Source organism: Sciurus vulgaris (assembly GCF_902686455.1).
Source record: "Sciurus vulgaris genome assembly, chromosome: 10".
Lineage (NCBI taxonomy): Eukaryota > Metazoa > Chordata > Mammalia > Rodentia > Sciuridae > Sciurus > Sciurus vulgaris.
The window spans coordinates 128,490,679-128,511,831 of NC_136470.1; the positions used below are offsets into that span (position 1 = coordinate 128,490,679).

Sequence of the window (21,153 nt, forward strand, 5' to 3'; positions counted from 1 at the left end):
GCATGTTGCTTTCCTTGCATATCTTCGATGTCTTTCCATACCTGTATATGCATTACTGCCTCATTATTTTACTAGATAGTATTCTCTCAGTTCTACTAGTTTACTTATTGAGCATCTTAGTAATGAAAAGCTTTTAGAATTAAGGAAATTGCTGGAGTGACATATATGTCTTTACCCACTTAGTTATACCAACCAGTTGCACCAATTTATCCTTTCAGAAGTGTATGACAGCGTCCATTTCCACATATCCTCATTAATCTAGTGTGTTATTATATTTGGGGGGACATAATTTATATGTTAAAAATATAGTATCTCATTTGTGTCTTATTTTAGTTTTCATTTATTGTTATCAATAAGGTTGCACATCTTTTGTTTAAGTCACCTAATTGTCCTGCCTGAAAATTAAGACTACCTCTCTAGTTGTTGGTTATTTACTGACAGAATTCCTTTAAATATTGAAGGAGTCAGTTGATTCGGCTATACCAGCAGCAAATATTTTTCCCAATTTGACAATTTTTGCTTTAATATATAATTTTTGCATATTTTGTTAGAATGCAGTTTAATAAATCTTTTCTCTTGTGACCTTTGTGTCAAACTTAAAAAGGCCTACATGTTTAACATAAAAACAAAAGGAAGCCAGGCATGGTGGCATACGCCTATAATCCCAGCAGCTTGGGAGGCTGAGGCAGGAGGATCTCGAGTTCAAAGCCAGCCTCAGCAATTTAGCAAGGCCCTAAGCAACTCAGTGAGACCCTGTCTCTAAATTAAAAAAAAGAGAGAGAGAGAGATCAGAGCAACTGCAGGTTTATTTATTTACTTTTGCTCCCCAACCTGGAAGTGCATATTACACCTGGATATGTTTTATTTTACTTATTTTAGAGTTTTGTATTTCTCGTAGTATATGCTATTCTTACAAATTAATTATCATTAGTTAGTACAAATTTTATTAAACATCCCCTATGTTTTCTTATAATACTTTAATCTCTTCATTTAATATTTTAAATCCTTGACCATCTGGAATTTAACCCTCCCACCCTGCCGTACTAGAAATTGAACCCAGGAGTACTCTATCACTGCACTATCCCAAGCCCTTTTTATTTTTTATTTTGGGTTCATCTCGCTAAGTTGCCCAGGCTGCCTCAAAAATTTGCAGTCCTCTTGCCTCAGCCTCTCAAGTAGCTGGGATTACAGGCTTGCTTATAGATGGTCATTTCTAATGAATTATTCACTCATTAGGCTGATATGAAATGCTCCTTGAGTTTACTTATTTGGATCAATTTACTGATTTTCTATTCTGCTCCACTCATCTGCCTATTCATATTCCAGTACCCACATGGTTTTATTTCATTCATTATTTACATTTCCACCAAAGAATGAGTCAAAAAATAAAGTTCAAGCACTTTTCCTTCCTGTACTACCCTTTTCACTACTGTTAATAACTGTTATAAAGGACACTAATTAGTGTCAAATACAGTACTAAGGAGGTGAGGTCACAGTCAATTCTGGTATGGTCAATTAGTTAGGTGAAGAGGAAAGATTCCATAACCTTAAGACTATATTCCAGGCAGCCATTTAGAAAGCAATGCATATGTCTCTGAAAACTAAGAAGACTAGTGAGAAAGGGCAGAGATAGCTCAGGAGAGCTATCACTTAAAAAATAACTCAGTTCCTACAGTTCAACAGCACCATCTTCATAAATCAAACAGATGCAAATTACTCAAAATTACTTTGAAAAGAAAGTGAATTCAACTGGACATACCAAACCTGCGAGATAAATACAGAATATTCTTACACTTATAGGGTGAGAATAAAGGTAAGTACATTCAGTTACTCTAGCTTCCTTCATTTTTATGTTTAAACATACTCCAAAATCATCTTTTTAGAAGATAGTTTTTATGGTATTTACTAACTAGTACAGCTATAATAGACATTCTCTATCTGCACTCTTACCACTTTGTGTTCTATTTTGTTGCTTTTTGTTTTCTTTTTGTAAAACTTGGGATTGAACCTGGGACTTCAAGCATGATAACCAAGGGCTCTGCCACTGAGTTACACTCCCAGCCTATACTGTTGCATTTGTACTCTTGGGTTCATCAAAGTTCTAGGATTAAATCTAAAGGCAATCACCACTATTAAACTTTTGATGTTGAGTGATCACAACAGCACTATAATTCGGAGGGGGTAAGAAACAGAAGATAAAAGTTCACAGTACCTCCAGGCATTAGGATCAAAGCGACCTCGAGAACCTCCCCCTCAGTATACAGTTTCAAAATGGAAATCAAGCATTCTGAAGTGCATAGGTAAGGACAGAAGATCTGAAAAGTCATTCTCACACTCAAAGTCATGGAAGCAAAAGCCTGGGTGTTTTTGTAGCTGTTGCACACAGAAAGGACTCTTAAGATTCCCCGCAATGGGCCACTGTTAAGGTTTGGATCTGGAATGTCCCCCAAGGCTCAGGTGTTGGAGTAATGCCTGTAATATTCAGAGGTGGGGCTTAGGGAAGCAGTTAGTTCATAAGGGCCCTGATTTCATCAATGGACTGGTCTACTGGGAGGTTCATCACCGAACAAACTATTGGAAGATGGTGTGAACTGTAGGAGGCAGGGCCTAGTAGGAAGAGGTAGGCCTCAGGGGGCATGTCCTGCAAGAGTGTATCTTGTTCCAAGACACCTGTCGCACTGCCTGCCTTCTGCCTGCCTGAGGTGTGCAACGCCCTCTGTCATCAAGTTCTGCCTCAACTCAGGTCCAGAAACAACGGAGCCAAGTGACCACAAGTTAAAACTTTTGAAATCTGTGATACTTCCTCCCCCCAGCTGATTTCTCAGGTATGCTGTCAGTGATGAAAAGTTGACTAACCAGAATCTTTCCACGAACTGAAGGAAGGACCCTTAAAGGCCCTAAGAAGCCGCCGCTCTGCAGTTCAAAGCCATACTCCAAAAGGGACCCACACATTTTATGTCAGGCTTTCTCACATACTTTTCCTAGGAGACCCAATCTGTTCTCCTAGCTTTGGTAAGCATATCTTTTAAAATTATTATCTAGCTCCCTTTTCCTTTTGTATGTAGAGCCATAAAAGTTCTGGATTCTCAGTTTGAAAGGAGAAAAGTTCTTTTCTCCATCTTCCCACATGCCAAGATTAAATGTGTCTTCATTCTTAAGCAAATTCCTCAATTCAAGCTCTGGTGTTTAGAATATTATAACTGGGTTCATTTAGTTAATTAAACCTCAAAGCTAAAATACCTTAGAAGCAATTTAGTCCCTCCACACTAAATCTCTTGTAGGATCAGTTTCTCTCTCCCTCTCTCTCTCTCTGTATATATACACACAAATCACACACTCTTTTTTTCTTGTTACCTTGTTCAGTCAAGGAAACCTCATTTCTCTTCCATTTGCCTAATTAAAATTTTCCCTTTTGGACAGCCTACCTTCTGATTAATAATTTAGTAAGCTTACATATGCCCTCAAACAATTTGGTTCTTCCACTCCTTCGCAGCAATTCTTCCCAAACATGCCTGGTCACAGCATGCACTGGAAAAAGTAAGGTCTTTCTTGTTCAAAATACATACTGCCGGGCTCCATGGTGGACATCTCAAGAATCAGGTACTAGGTGGAAATCCATGTTGTTAACAAGTGCCTCAAATGATTTTTGTAATCAGACAAGACTGCTTCAAATCCCCTGCTTTTCTTGGTTCAATTAAGGAAATAATAGAATATAAGTGGACTTTTTCTCCTATACTGAACTTACCATTCATTTAAAAAAAAAAAAAAAGAAAGGACTTTCTTCAATCTCTTCTACAGATGTTCTAATTTCTTCCCTTCCATCCTCCCACCCCCTGCAGCGCAGTGGATTGAACCTGGGGCCCCACATGTGCTAATGAAAGCTGTCTATCACCGAGCTACATCCCTAGCCAGATGTTGTCTTTTCTTAACGTTTAGCCCATTTCAACTACTACTTTTAGCTCAGTCACCACAGCCAATACACCCACCAGAGGGCAAGCAGACATTGTTTACAGGCCTAGCAAAAGAGAACGAGCAGAAAGCAGCACATTTTTATCTCATACCAACAGACACTGAGTGGCTGGAATAGATCAAGGCAGTTGGGCACAACCACAGGATCAGAATTTATGAGTATTAAAGAGTACTTAACTGGAAGTCATTCCCATGAAGAAGCTCACAATCCATTCTTAGGTGGTAAACAGACAGTATTAATGAATACGTAATTTTAAATTTACAATCAAGTGAGATACTTTTCTAGTGACAATGACTGCAAACAGATCTTGAATTAAAAAATTGGATTCCTGGGGCTGGGGAGATAGCTCAGTTGGTAGACTGCTTCCCTTGTAAGCACAAGGCCCTGGGTTCGGTCCCCAGCACACACACACACACACACACACAAAAAAAAAAAAAACAACTTGGGTTCCTAAGTAAGTGTAAAACTTTAGCATGTGTACACACACATACACACACCCCAAATATTATCCATGAATTAAGTTTCAAAGCAGTTCTTTTCCTTAGAAAATTAAAAAAGGGGATTACCATGTCCCCATAATACCAGACTAAGTAGAAGTAACTCATTCAAAAGTGCTGTAAGGTAGTAATGTTCTTATTTCTGATGCTACCTAAATTTCAAAAAGACGATGAAAAGCAAGAAATCTTAGATATCTATGCCAGCCAAACCCTCTTACATTAAAAATTAATCCATTAAAAGCTTTTTACAAGTTTTTATAAATAAGCTCTGTGTTTACCTGGCAAAAAATGCTGTTAGTGATTTTTTTCATTTTTGTCAAACTGTCAAGAGAGCTGCCAAATTTTCACCACAGGTGAGCAAAGTGCCAAAACCAAAAGTTCTCTGCTGATGGTCTCCAGCCTCAGAGCTACTATCTAAAAATTTAGAGAAAACTGGTGGCTCAAAACTTGAGAGAAAGAAACAATGTTCTTACAATAGGTTTCTGGATTCTTTTCAACACAGCTAACTGTAATATACCCAAAGCACAGTATTCAAACTGTTTTACCTACTCTTGAACAGTGCAGACGAGTTTCTTTCAGAAAAATATAGGCACCGAGCAAATCTTCCTCTTACCCCCACCCACCTGGAGATGGCAAATTCTAAGTAGTCATTAATTATTTCTACTTGTATACATATATGTAAGGTTGAGAGACCTTAACATGTTAACATCAACATTTAAACCCTAGGTATTCTGACTCGGGGACAATGAATAGGTTAAACACAGACTTCCGAAAAGATCTGAGTTTTGTGCTCAAGTGTTCACATATCAACTAAAACTCACAGGTACCTCACTCCTGAAGTCTTCTTTCATTAAATATTTTAAATAGTGATATCAGTTGTGGTAGAAAGTATCCATTAAAATTAATGATTATTTGGGAATTACTACTCCATAGTAACTGAATTATAAAAGTGTTTTCCCCCCAACCCCCAGAGACTGCCAACTCATTTCTAGGTATCAAACTGGCTTGGTTTCTCAAATACGGAGTATAAATTCTAGTATAATAGAAATTGGTTTGTCACTTAAGACATATATCTTACACTACAATAAAAATGCTTGTGTGTTTATTTCTCCACCATAACTGGAACACACACAATGATTCCATGATCATTTATATCAACAGAAATAGTGGGAATTCATTTTAAAATAATTGAACTGACTTGCTCTTAATTTTGAACTTTTTTAATTTGAAGGGTTTATAGTCCCAACTGTTTCTGTATAGGTATGGTCGATGCTCTGTCTTCCTTGATAAGTTACTTACTGTCCTGTCTACATTTATAATAGAAATGACACACATTTTTAATAACTACAACCCATGATGCTATCATAGTTACATAAAACTACTTGGGGTTACCAATTTTTTTAAGGCTTTCTATTCCATCAAAATTTAAATTCTTTGGTCAAAATTGTAAAAGTTTTTACTCTAGGCAAACTTGTAAATTCATTTTAAACTACACATAAGTAGTTTTGCATCTCTTAGAAAAGAAACTAAACTGCTACATGTTGTTATTCTTTAAAAAAACAAAATGCATACAGATTTAGAATCTTAATCTTAGTTAAAACAATTAGGTGATAAACTCCAAAATCTCTAAATTCTGTCATTATTTAAAGAAAAGAAAACCTACAGGGAAACTCACAGACTCTAGCTAAGAGCCAAAGAAATTTTTAACAGTTGTTTGACAGTTGATGTCTTTTCCAGTCTTTTTAGATCAATTAAATATTTAGAAAACTGTATAATTTTTGACCCATACAATTTTAACTACAGCTTGACATTTATTGGCTATTATATTTCACTACTAATTTTACAGTGTCAGATATAGCAGATAAGTGATCGGTGTCTAATATGTGCAAGATCTGGTGTTCAGAACTGGTTTCTCAAGAGCTAACTTTAAGAAATGCATAAGCTGCAATGTGCATAATGCAAATTGTACAAGAACACAGAACTCTCTTTGTGTCACTTGTAAAGGAGAGGATTTACTTCACTCATTATGATTCCACGCGTTCAAAAGCTATTTCTTAAAATTCTGACTGCTTCCATTACACACGTTGCTTCCTGGCTCTTCCCTCCTGCTCTTTCTGAAATTCCCCTCTTTCTACTGGCAACCAATCCAAGCTTGTTATCTTTCTTTTTAGAAGCAAACTACAATGTATCATTTCAATTACACTCAAAATATTTCTCTCACATTTCTTATTTGAAGGTCTTTGGGGTCAGTCTCATATTTCTCATAGAAAAGGAAATGATCTATTAATATATGCAACTGATGTTTCATATTTCAATTTCATTTTAAGCCTTTGTACCTATTGTGTAATTACAAACTTTTGCAACCTACTTCCTACATATTTATATGGCCTGGGTTTTTAAAAAATATTATAAATGATCTAATGATCCATTTTTCCACCACTTAAATGCATCAAAATTAACTTTCTTACATTTTCATTATACACAATTTTGAAGATTTTTCAAAAGCCTCTTTAATGTTGCTCATTTTGTTTCTCTAAGACTGATTTTGAAATGTTGGATATAAAAGAATAAATTTAAAATAATTTCTAACTGGCTGTTTTATTTATTCACTGATTAAGTCAGATTTATGACACACACCCCCACCCCATTCCAGCTACTGTGAGTTTTGAATGAAACAACCTCAATGTAACAGAAGAAACATCTGTTGCTTTTCTTCACCAGGGCTTTCCTACTGAAGAAAGGCCTCTCCGCCTGACCTCCTCTCCCACTCTCCCTCTCCACCCACACCAAGCTCCTTACAACTTTAAATAAATGCATTATTTAAAATATTTACTGCATCTATTAAAAATGTTATAGCCCATCCAGAAACATTCACTTCCTTATTAAAGTTCAAAAAATGACCTAAATGCCATACACATTAAAAAAAAAAAAGACATGTGCCTGATAAAATATAAATTGTAACTAAAATGCAGACTTCAAGGGTATACTTGAAATGATCCACACAATCAAGTTGTCACACATTCCTGGCTCACTGAGAATCGTTTAGGGATAAGAATTTTCCTCGCAGTATCCAGATTCATACAGCATCGTGCATGCTATATTTTCTTTGCCAATCCAAGGCTAACATAATGGCAGTCACTACCCCAAGAGGCAGACACCAAATGGTGCCACCCACACTCACACTGTGCCTCATAATAAACCATAAAGCAGTGGAATGCACCGGCCCCTTTATGAGCACACAATGCCCGGGCTTCATTAGAATACAGCTGACATTTTCAAAGCACAAATACTTTGAAGAAAAATGTACTAGGAAAAAAAAAGAAAGAAAGGAACGAAACAGCTATAAAAGCTGAAATATTTTCCAAGTGTCAGGTTGATTTCCAAAGACCTGAGGGAGTATATTTTGCTGTTGACAATTTAAAAGTTTTCATTATTGGAAAAAAATGTTTAATAAGATCAAAGCTTATTTTATTAACTATTGGGAAAAAAATGAAAGTAAAAGCTATCACCTGAATTGCTTTCACAAGTAATGCCCATCAAGTACCTAGGAAAAGAATTGTATCTTCAACTGCTTCTTTAGCTCCTGAATGAAGAAAAGTGAGCTCCAGAATTATTTGCACATTTTAATTAATTTATATAAGTAACTGAGAATAAACCAGACTAACTACCCCCCCCCCCCCCCCCCCCCCCCCAAGCCCTGTAGTTTTTCTGTCTGCAACCAGCAAGGACGTCTTGAAATCTGCATGATACTGGCTATTTTTCAATTCAATGCTGCTGCTACGAAAAGAATATAAAATAAACACTGAAAAAACTCACCCAGCAGTTAAGAAACAAACTGCTCTCTCTTACCTGGTCTAAGGAAGCATGCCTCTCACTGCAGTACCAACAACACTCCACAGTCTTTGTTACCATTCAGTGGAAACTTGAGACTGTGTCAGACGTAAGCAATCGAGCTCAGAAAAGCTCAATTTAAAATACTTCTCAGTAAAACTAAAAAGATGCTCAAGAAAACTATCTGGTTAGCTGGCTTTTAAACATGTATGAATACTATTTAATGTAACAAAAACACTTCAAAAGAGACTGAAAGTACAAGTCTAAGCAATGCAGGTTTTTTTTTTTTTTTTTTTTTCGGTGATGTAGAGCCTTGCTTTCTTATCAAATCAAAAGGCTTTTTTAAAATTTAAAAAAAAAATGCTTAAAGTAAAAGTGTAAAATGATAAAATGTCTAACTCCAAGTTAACATTTTTTCTAAATATCACTTGAATTTTAACTAGTTTTAAAAATAAGATAAACTTACTCATAAAACCTGCATAATTTGAATTATGCATGTCAGGGTATTTGCTGCTCCAAAGCAGTCACAAAGCAGGAGACCTTAATGCATCTTGAAAGTAGAGCAAAAGCACCATGATTTCGGGGAAAACAGGAGGAGAAACTCTTGAAAAACTGGTTGGGGCTTTTTGGACCTATATATAACTGTCCACTCTTGGGAAGGAAAAAAAAGTCTTGGTCCTAGCCCCCTGAGATGAGGCGCCATGCTTCAACGCCAAAGTGAATGACAGGCCCATTTCTGATATCAACAAAGAGCAGCTTAGTTGTGCTCTATTTTTTTTTTTCCATTTTCTCACACAGTTGCTTTATATCTCCCTTCATATTGAGGGTTAAGTACCGTTTTCCATTTTCTCAAGAGGGGAACTTAATTATGTTGTCCTAGTTTTTTAAATGCATTAATTAAGATTACATATCTAATCATCTCGACTCAATTTTCCTAGGCATAAAGGTGAATAAAAGAAGATCTTTTAAGTTCCTTTCCAGATCTGTTCTTTTCAGTATCAGATAATCATATCACTGAGTATCAACACTAAATTTTTTCCTGCATCCTGGTACATGGCACAAGTAAAAACAAAAACTAAACAACATTAAAAACAAGGCAATTGAAATAATAAAATTCTCAGCTAGTTAGATGTAAAAAAAATTGACCAAAGTACATAGCTATGATTTTATAAATTCAAAACAATTAACAGTTCAATTACCAACATGTATTTACCGAATTCTTAGGACAAGCCAAGCACTACTTTGGGACCTGGTGATATAGACTGAACACAGCAGACAAAAGCCGAACAAAACTCCCTGTCTTCAGTGAGCTTCTGAGCGCACAGCTCAGTTCCCTGTGAGTACAACTATGGTAGGTGATGAAGGTAGCTTTCCTTCTTTGATTAGTTACTACCCAAACTAAAGCATTCCCTTTTCAAAGTGTCTTGAGGGTGGTTCCAGGAAGGCGAGTGTTCTAAGCTTTGCTCAGGGTCGTATCCCCAGTGTCCAAAACAGCACCTGTTAGACACTCAGATCCAGGCTGAACGAGAGCCGGGAGGGTTTTCTTGTTGGCCTTTTCCTTTGTTAACACATACTACATGCAAACCGAGACACACCAACAACAATGTGTGTAAGGTACAAATTAAACTGAGTTGTAAGGAGAGGGGGGGAAAAAAGAAAAAAATAAGTAAATTAAGTTGTAAACACACATTAGTTTAAACAAAACTGAAATTAACCCTGCAGGGCCTTGAATCTTTTCATATCCTAAAACATTTTCATTATCAGATGTGAGTTCACTATAATATTTGAGTAAAGAATTCAATTAAGATTCTATAAACTAAGTCTTTGTGGACAATCAGATTTCAGAAGTTTTGAGAGGAAAAAAAAGGAGGAGGAGGAGGAAAAAGAGAAGGAGGGAGGAGGAGGGGAAGCAGTAGCAGCTTGGAAATTACATAGAATCTGATCTGTTTGTTTACTAAAATTTTACATATTTTTACCCATTTACATTCTAGAAATATTTTTAAACTCCCCACTATTCATAATCATTTTACCAGATTTTTTTTTTTTTTTTTTTAACAGAGAAAATAAGTGCACATCTCTGATCTGTCAGATCAGCCAGAAGTGCTGGCCCATAGCACCCAAGACCAGGATATTAGGGAATTAGGTAAGGTCACATCTATTCTTGGTACATCTCAAAAGAAAATTAAACTCTAAATTGCAAATCATCCCCCCTCCCTCCTCCTACTCTCTCCCTCCTTTGATTACAGGTTCAAATATAAACTACCTAGTATATATTTTAATAATAAACCTAATAGCAACCCAAGGTCAGGAAGACATGAGATAATTCAGGTCAAGCAATGAATAAGGTGGGGTCAAAGCAGGACTCCACTGTTCCTGAAGGAGCAATTTTCCTTCTTCCTACCCATCATTCATTCTTCCCTTCAACAAATACTCACTGAGCACATGTTCTGTATCAGGCACTGAACTAGGCAACAAAGGGACCTGCTACCTACAGGTATGACCTTCAGCTGATCCCTATTCCTCCACAATTCCTCTTCCTCCCTGCCTTCCTTCCCAGTGCCCCTCTCCCAGTCCCAGCTGTAACTCTCCCTGCCCTTCAATCTACTGCCTTTCTCAGCAGGCAACATAATCATGACCTTTTATTTTCCCTTACACAGTGTGGGGAAATGCACAGGACTTCCCATTGTCATAATAAAGGACATCTTATCCAGATCCTCCCAAACAATTTCTACCTAACTGTATAAAGAAAATCCATTCAAGATGCTCTTAATTACAAGTACTGGTTAATTAGAAAACATCAAAAGGGACCAGGCATTCTGTTTAGACTGGAACTTGCTGATCAAATACCTCCATGAGCAACACTCTATGGGCAGAAATGACACTGATAGCATAATGATAGTTTTTATTTAGCCAATGTCTGCTTGATAAAGCTATTTACAAGACCCATATAATGTAGAGTGGAAATTAGCTCTTCTGTGCCTATACTTACATGTTCAAGTAAAAGGTTTAATATTCTTGACAAGTACAAAACCTAAAGCAAAGGGCCGCCGCCACCATTTGTATGGGTATATGCTGTTTCTTAAAAATATCACACAGGGGACTGGAGTTGTAGCTCAGTGGCAGAGCACTTGCCCAGCACATGTGAGACACTGGGTTCGATTCTTGGCACTGCATACAGAAATAAACAAATAAAATAAAGGCATGTGGCCTATCTACATCTACCAAAAAAATTCCAAAAAAATTCGCATGGTAAACAGTTTCAGCTTTGCTTGCTCTTCTTCCTATTTTTCACCTTGAAATACAGACAAATGTTTTTTCAAGGTTCTGTCTTTGAAGCTTGCTACCGTTTGAATCTGGAATGCCATCCAAAGGTTGGTTCCCAGTGCATAAAGATACCAAGAGGTGGAAGAACCTTTAAGACACGGGGCCTAGTGGGAGGTTTTAGGATGCTGAGGATGTGCTCTGGAGGGGCACTGTGGGATGCCAGTCTCTTTTTTCCATGCCCTGCCGTGAGGTGAATGGGCCTCCTCCACCGCATGCTCCCACTATGATGTATTGATCCACAACAAGCCCAAAGCAATGGGACCAACAGTCATTAACTGAAATCTCCAAAACTGTGAGCCATATAAACCTTTCCTCTTTTAAAGTTCACTTATCTCAGATATTCGTTACAATAACAGCAAGCTAATACAACAGTCTTTTCAAGACCTACATACTCTTCTTTGGAAGACAGCAATTTCTATGGCTTTATCACTTCCGTGTGGATGACTAAAAAAATTTATTCATCTAGCCCTGCCATTTTCTGTTCTGCTCTGCTCTAAATTCTTATTTACTTTGCCTATTGGTCATTTCTGTCTGTATACCCCAAAATATCAACTTGACTTCTTTGGTATTAAAATTCCCATCTTCCTTCCCAAACAAGCACATCCTCATCTGTTCCCTGACCTTGTTAAAAAAAAGTATTAACATTCAGAACACAAAGTAATTTTCTTCTTAGCTCCTCCTCATCCTCCAATGCTCATAGTTTCCAATTTTTTTTCTAACACATATTATTCTTCTACCTTAAAAATAAATGAGAAATACAACCTATTATGACCACCCAATGTCTACAGCTATCCTATCCCAAATGGTGGCCTTATCCACATGAAGCTATTAAATCTAAATTGATTTAAAAATAATCAATAATTAATAATTAATAATCAATAAAATTTAAGATTCAGGTTTTGTAGCCACACAAACCACATATCATGTTCTGAGGCCACATGTGGATAGCATGACAGTTTGATAACTGAGGCTCCAGCAGCAAAGGAAGCCCCTGCAGCCTCTATCAAATGCTCCCAGATGAGAAAGGCCAGGGGCAGCAGCAGGATGAAGACAGGGCTCCAGTGGTGCCTTTGTGGTGAGGTGATCAGCTGCCACTGGCACAAAGCTGCACCCTCACCCACTTTCGTGGATCCCTCTGTCCCATAAAGTAAGTCAAAAATCCCCAGGGGCAGGTAGTAAATCTTACAGCAAATGCTCAAGCAAAGATCCCCATCTTCCGGGGAAAGGCTTGAAGGAGAATGAACCCTTTCATCTCTGGTAAAAGGACAGAAAAATCTCCCACACCAAGGGCACATTCCCCACTGCAGCTAGGGGTAGAAGAAAAAAGTCCTGTCTGCAAGGAGCATGGGAAACCCTCAGTGTACCCAGGAGTCCACGCTGATACCAAGGAGAGGTCTGCTGCCGCTTTGGAAAGGGCAAACAAAAGCGACACCCCTGAGGCTCAAATGCACAGGGACTAGAGCATGCTAGACCAGGACAAGAGAGAGTCACCTATGAAGCCACCAAGAGCACAGCACTGAGTAACACACACCACCAGCCAGCTACTAGCGGAGGGGCTGGGACATGGAAAGAGCGTTCCCATCTACAATGGAGGCATGAAGGGACTACAAAAGCCAACAGTGTGCAGGAACACTGGAAAAACTACCTAGGCCAAAACAAGATACCAACATTGAGGCATCCGGAACATAAACACAGCAATAGTCAAATCCAAACCCACCTTTACTCCCATTGATTGACACAAACGAATGGTCCCACAGAGGAGGTACATCCCTTCCAGGGACAACACACTATCTACCTGTCCTATTGTCCTTTATACATGATGTCTGGTATTAAGTTAAAAATTATAAGACACAAACGAAACGTGGGGGTCTTTATTAAGAAATGAGACAATTAAAAGCACCAGACTCATATATGACCCAGATGTCAGAAATAGAGACAGGGACTTTAAAGTAAACATTCTTTCATCTTTCTAATCATCAGACAACAATGACAAATTTTTCTAACTTTAATCACTCTTCAAAATGTTACTGAGACTTTAAACTGGAATACTAAAAACGTAAGGTGCGTCTTTCCTGAACCCTGCCCTATGTGCCTTTTCTCTTCATGGATTTTAATCTGCATTCTTCAGCTGTAATAAACTGTGAACCATGAGTAAAACAGCTTTCAGTGAGTTCTGGCAATCTTTCTAGTGAATTATTGAAACTAAGGATAGTTCTGGAAACCTCAACTTGCAACTAAGATCAGAAGTGATGAAGGGCTTCTGTGTACAGCTCCAAAACTTTGCAACTAACTTACTTCACAAATTCCTCTATCAGATACTGTTTTATGAATACTTTCTCCCAGTCTATAGCCTCCTCTCTTTATTCTCTTAATAGGATCTTTCCCAGAGCAGAAGTTTTTAACTCCAATATCAGTTTTTTCCTTTCATGAATCATGCTTCTGGTGACATATTCCCAGTCATTGACAAGCTGGGCACAATGGTGCACACCTGCAATCCCAACAACTCAGGAAGTGAAGGCCGGAGGGTTGCAAGTTTGACATCAGCCTCAGGCAATTTAGTGAGACCCTACCTCAAAATTTAAAATTAAATAAATAAAAAGGGTTAAAGATATAGTTAGAGGTAAAATGCCCCTGGTTAAATCACCAGTACCGAAAAATTACAATTTAAAAAAAAGCATTGCCAAACTCAGAGTCACTTAGATTTCCTCCTATTTTTCTTTACAAGGTTTTTGTTAAAAAATTATTTTGTATTTCACAGTTAGGTCTATGATCCTTTTAGTTATTTATTTGCAGTACTGAGGACCGAACCCAGGGCTAGGCGAGTGTTCTACCAATCACTGAGCTACATTCCCAGCCCTATAGCTATTTTTGATTTAATTTTTATGAAAGGTATAATGCATATCTAGGTTCATTATCTTACCTGTGGACTTCAATTGTTCTAGCATTATTAGTTGAAAAGACAGTCATTTCTCAACGGAATTATCTTTGTTTCTCTGCCAAAAACAGACTGAGCATGTTAGTGTGGGTCTATTTTGGGGCTCTTCACTGTGCTCCACTGATCTATGACTGTATCTATGCTTTTGCAAATTACACCCTGTCGTGATTCCTGTACCTACACAGTAAGCCTCAAAATCAGGCAATAGGAATCCTAGATCCGGGTTATTTTGTTTTTGTGGTAGCGGGGATTGAATCCAGGGTGCTCCACCACTGAGTTACACCCCCAGTGCTTTTTATTTTTTATTTTGAGACAGTGTCACTAAGTTGCCCAGGCTGGTCTTGAACCTGCAATTCTCCTGCCTCAGTCTCTCATGTAGCTAGGATTCCAGGTATGGGTCACCAAGCCTGAGTAGATATGGTTTCTTGATTTAATCAGCATCTCTACCGTGTGTGTGTGTGTGTGTGTGTGTGTGTGTGTGTGTGTGTATTACTGGTGAATGAACCAGGGCTTCCTGCATGCTAGGCAAGAACTCAACCAGTGAGCTACACCCCAGCCCTCTACATCTATCTTGTAAAGTTATATGTTAACATAAACATTGTATTCCAATTACTATTAAAATGGTCTTATATTCTATCAGTCTTTATTAGTTTTACTACTCTTTTACACTACCTCATATTATTTTCTATCTTTACCAAACAACACTGCAAACAGTTCCTTTCTCTTAGAAACCCTATAATTATTCATTTTTTACCACTAGTAGTACAGCAAAAAATCTGTAATTCATTTTATGTATGCCTCTCTATAGTAGTCTCTTTTTAACCTCTTGTCCAGGTGCTTAGAGTATGTCTTTGATCCTCCTCACAATTTTCTATTTTAATACTATATTGAATTCTAGTATCTTTGTGAGTTCCCAGGACAGTGGGTTGTTATAAAAGGGAGCAGGTCTGGCCTTCCCCACTTCCTTTCGTCCTGTCTTGCCACATGACCCCTCATTGTCTTCTGCTTGTACTCCTGCCATGATTCCACTTGACACACTGTGATTGCAGCTAGAAGGCCCTCACCAAAGGTCAACCAGATGTGACCACTCAATCTTGGACTTCCAGCCTCCAAAATTAATGTTTAAAGTAACTAGCCTCAGATTTTGTGATAGCAACACAAAAGGACTAACACAAGGCCTGAAAAATGCACACTATCCCCATGGATTTTCTTCTCTGTGCCCCTTCTTACTACCAGTACCTTCGCATCTGGAAATGCACCACAATCTACTTCTGCCTCTGCCTTTACATGACTGTGGTCGTCAAAGAAAGGAAGCAGAGAGGTAATAATGGTAAGAGAGACGTGAGGAAGAAAAAGAGCTCTGGATGCTGCAGAAAGCAGTTGCAACATATGGGGTAGCTGCAAGTTTCTGGTTAGCAAAGACACCACTTCCTTAATTTTGTAGTTATGAAGTAGAGATTAACCTTTTTCTTGCCCGTCCTTGTCATTCTATCTCAGGGATCTATCTTTACTTTGATTTGTGAAAATTCCTTCTGAGGCCTGGTGCACATTAATTTGGACTGTTAGATTTATTCTATTTCTTTGATTCTCTGTGTGGGTTCACAAATTTACCCATGAGATAGCAGAGATTAAACTGGGTCCTACATGCTAGCTGCCAGCAAAACTCAGGCTTCCCACAGCAGAATTTTTGAGGCCAAAATATACAATAATCTAGCATATGCTCAACCTGGGTAAGCAGAAGAGACAGTTTCTCATCTACTTTTGCTTTCCCTCTTCTTCAGTCACACTATAATCGTATATAAATAAAATATGCTTGCTTATCTTAACTGAGTATATTGAATAGAGGATATTAAGGACTAAATGCACACTTTTTCTCAAGGAAGCTCTAATTCAGATCAACACTCCAAAAACTGCCAATAGAGGTAAGCCTTAAACTTATGAAAGTAAACTTCTGAGTATGAGAGCAATAAATTAGAAACACTCAAGTTAATCCACAAAAGTGTGCTTCATAAAATTTATAAATTGGTTCGATAATGTGCCAATTATCACAATAACCCTCAAACTAAGATGAAAAATAAGAACATGGTGATTATTGGAACAAATTAGCATCAAGAGGTGGTTTCAGATTAGTAGAGGAATAGCTCTTTAAATTTCTTATAGTTTTGTCAATATTGTTTCATGTTGCTAAAAGATTTCTACACAAGAGCATGAATATAAGGCAGTGTGTTTATGTCATTAATCTCTGGTTTCAAAGACTTCATTTGATTCATCTATACCACTTTGGGAAAGTTAATTAACTATTTTGTATCTTAGTATTCTCATCCCTAAATGAGCATGATAATAGTGCCTATCTTGCAAGGAGGTGGTGAGGATAATATGAAATAATGAATAAAAAGAACTTAATACAGTTCTTGGCAAACAGAATTAAAAACAAACTTATAAAGTATTAACTTTGAAAATGGTAAGATAAAGCACAATAGCAACTAAAGTCAATGTGTACTCTGAAAAAGAACAAAAAGAAACAAACAAAATCATTATAAGAAAACTGCAGCAATATCTTACAGGAACAATCACAAAAATGCAAAACAAAATTTCAGCAAATTGAATTCAAGCATGTAAAAAAGGCCAGGAATAGTGGCACATGCTTGTAATCCCAGAGACTTGGGAAGCTGAGGTGGGATGATTATAAACTCCAAGCTGGCCTCAGAAACTTAGCAAGATCCTGCCTAAAACCAAAAATAACAAAGGGCTGGGGATACAGCTCAGTGCTGTTCAAATCCCAGGACTGAGGGGGAGAAAAAAAGAAAAAAGGACAATGCATCTAGATAACTTATCTACTTGGAATGTATCACAGAATGCAAGGTTGGCTTAACATTAGAAACCAATGTAATTCACCATCTCTGTAGAATTTTTTTAAAAAGCAAAACTATCATTAATAGGTACAAATAAGGCATTCAAAAAAAATTCAACAGTCATACATAATAACAACTCTCAGCAGACAAGGAACAGATAGAAATCTCCTCAATGTGCTAAAAGACAACTACAGAAAAACTTAGAGCTAAAAAATCATTCTTATGGTAAAAAATGGTATGTTTTCCCCCTAAAATCAGAAATAAGATAGCTGTGTGCAGTGGCATGCCCTGTGATCCCGGCTGTGGCAGCAGATCACACGTTTGAGACCAGCCTTAGCATCTTCATGAGACGCTCAGCAACTTAGCAAGACCCCATCTCACAACGAAAGAATAAAAAGGACAGGAGATGTAGTTTAGTAGTAAAGTGCCCCTGAATTCAATCACAAGAACAAAAGAAAATCAGAAACAAGAGAACCATGTCTACTTTCGCCACTTCAACAATGAAGAGATCTTAACCAATACAATGAATAAAGAAAAATAAAACATAAAATTTAAAAAGAATAAGTAAAGCCGGGTGCAGTGGCACATGTCTGTAATTCCAGCGGCTTGGGAGGCTGATACAGGAGGATCATGAATTCAAAGCCAGCCTCAGCAAAATCACTAACCAACTTAGTGAAACCCTGTCTCTAAATAAAATACAAAATAGGGCTGGGATTGTGGCTCAGTGCTCAAGTGCCCGAGTTCAATCCCCAGTACCAAAAACAAAACAAAACAAAACAAAGAAGGGAAAAAAAAAAAAAAAGAGTAAGTAAAATTATCTTTGTACACAGAGAAAATATTGGTCTGCATGGGAAATCCTATGGCATCTATAAAAATGTATTACTAGTGAGTATATTAGCAAGGCCACAGGCAACAAAGTCAATATACAAATATCCCCTGTATTTCTATATTCTACCATTGAAAATCATCAGAAATTGAAATAAAAAACATAATGTACAATAGCAACAAAATAAAAAATGCTTAGGGATAAATTTTACAAAGTGTATGTAAGACCTGCACAAAAAAAAAAAAAAAAAAATGCAACACATGCTGAACTAACTATAAAACATTTAAATGGACTAAAGAATAAACCATACTCATAAACCAGAAGATTAAATTTTGTTAAGATGTCAATTCTTTTCAAATTTACCTACAGATCAACAAAATTAAAAAACAAAATTTAGGGGATTGAACCCTAGTGTCTTACACATGGTAGGCAAGCATTCTACCACCGAACTACATCCCCAGCAGTTTTTTAAAAATTCTATATTGGAAAAAAAAAAAAAAAATCTATATTGAGCTCCGTACCCGGGTTTCAAGCAGAGGATACCTGTTTCTTGGTAGGCAGTTTTTGCTGCTTATCGATCCCCTGCTGTTTACCCCATTTGTCTACTGTGATCACCTGCAGTCTGCCAGCATATCCACACATTTCCAGTGCAGACTGCTCACTGTCAGGCACCTACCATCCCCCATTTGCCTGCCTCTTGCCTGTCCATCGCCTGCCTTTCATCTATCCATCACCCACCACCAGAGGTTCACCTCCCAATCGTCAGACAGCAATCAACCAACTGAACGCAGACTGCCAGTGGAGTGCCAGCTACCTGCAGTTGCCGGAAAGTTCACTGTTACAGTACCCACAGGTCTGGTTACACATGGCTGTCGCCATTTTGAGACAACAGCCAGTCCCCCAAGGACCCCTGGCCAGACTGACTGAGCCCCGCCTCCAGGATCCCTCAGCCCGACCCATCACTCCCTGCCTCTGGGGCCCTCACATCCACTGACTGCTCCCTGCCGCCAGGACCCCCAGACCGGCTGACTGCACCCTATCACCGGGACCCCAGACCAACTGATTGCACCCGGCCTCCAGGATCCCACAACCACAAACACACCCCACCTCCAGGACCCCTGCCTGACCAACCGCACCCCGACTCCAGGACCTCCAGCTGACCACGTCCACACCCTGAGCTGCAGCTCCCCATCTGCCAACACATTTGGAAGCCAGAGCAGCCATCTTGGATAATCCTGGAAGCCTTAGCTCCGATCTTTAGGTGGGGCAAATCCCATCCTGAGACGCCTACTGCAGGTTTGAAGCTCATTGTCAGGTACCTCTCATGCAACAGGCTACTGAACACTGGGAGGTTTGAATACTATATGACTGTTATAGTGTAGATTTTCTTTTTTCTCCTTATTGAAAAATTTGAAGTTTTTATTTCTTTACTTTTCTTGCTCTCTTTTCCTTTTGTTTATCTGTTCCCTCAGAGTCTCTTTCTCCCTTTTTGCATGCTAACGACCAACTTCCTTTCATTACACTCTCACTCTTTCTATTATCTAGAACTTCCATATATTCTTTTCTTATCCCATTAACAGCTACATCCTACACCCCTCCTCATCCTCTTTGTCTTCCATTAGAAACTGCAGACATTATTGCAAATCTGTTTATTATACTGAAGAAAATAATTGAACTCATTCTGTTTACTATGAAAATATTGTTAATGTCCTCATAGGGGCTATATGGTCTAGGACTGCATACTGTCTGAACTGGGCACTGCTAATATTGATCTCCCCCTTAAAGAAAAGGTTTTGGAAACCTATAGGGTCACTATAAGCCTATAGGAGGAAATCTGCAATACCCCAGATCTGCAGCGCTAGAGGGGAAGATACATGAACAACATGAAAAAACAAGGAAGAAAATGATCCAAAAAAATCTAGATTCTATATTGATAGAATCCAATGACAGTATGGTAGAAGAAATGTCAGAACAGGACTTCAGATTATAAATAATTAAGATGATTCACGAAGCAAAGGATGAGATAAGAGCGCAAATGCAGGCAATGAAAGATAATACCAATAAGCAGTTGAAAGAGCAACTGCAGGAAGTAAAAGATCATTTCAACAAAGAGATAGAGATTCTAAAAAACAAAAAACAAAAACAAACAAACAAACAAACAAAAACCAGAAATCCTTGAAATGAAGGAAACAATACACCAAATAAAAAACTCAATGGAAAGCATCATCAAAACACTAGACCACTTGGAAGACAGAACCTCAGACAATGAAGACAAAATACTGAATCTTGAAAATAAAGTTGCCCAAACAGAGAAAATGGTAAGAAATCATGAACAGAATCTCCAAGAACTATGGGACATCATGAAAAGACCAAATTTAAAAGTTATTGGGATTGAGGAAGGCACAGAGATACAAACCAAAGGAATGAACAACCCTATTCAATGAAATAATATCAGAAATTTTCCCAAGCCTGAAGAATAAAATGGAAAATGAAATACAAGAGGCTTACAGAACACTGAATGCACTAAATCACAACAGATCCACAACAAGGCACATTATAATGAAAATGCCTAACATAAAAAATAAAGATAGGATTTTGAAGGCCGCGAGAGAAAAGCATCAGGTTACATAAGGGGAAACCAATACAGATATCAGCTGATTTCTCAGCCCAGACTCTTAAAACAAGAAGGGCCTGGAACAATATTTTTCAAGCTCTGAAAGAACATGGATGCCAATTAAGAATCCTATACCCAGAAAAACTAACCTTCAGAATTGAAGACAAAATAAAATCCTTCCATAATAAACAAAAGTTAAAAGAATTTACACATAGAAAGCCTGCGCTACAGAACATTCTCAGCAAAATATTACATGAGGAAGAAATGAAAAACAACAATGTAGGTCAGCAAAGGGAGGAACTAC

At 37.9% G+C, this 21,153-nt stretch overlaps 1 protein-coding gene across 1 annotated transcript in view; it reads right to left on the reverse strand.

Moving 5' to 3' along the window:
- The window catches only part of TFDP2 (transcription factor Dp-2), a 166,226-nt gene that overhangs the window by 55,560 nt on the left and 89,513 nt on the right, over positions 1 to 21,153 (reverse strand). Inside the window, 3 exon segments of the mRNA XM_079101091.1 lie at positions 8,765 to 8,806; positions 8,809 to 8,826; positions 8,829 to 8,848. Of these exon segments, the coding sequence (XP_078957217.1) occupies positions 8,765 to 8,806; positions 8,809 to 8,826; positions 8,829 to 8,848 (80 nt within the window).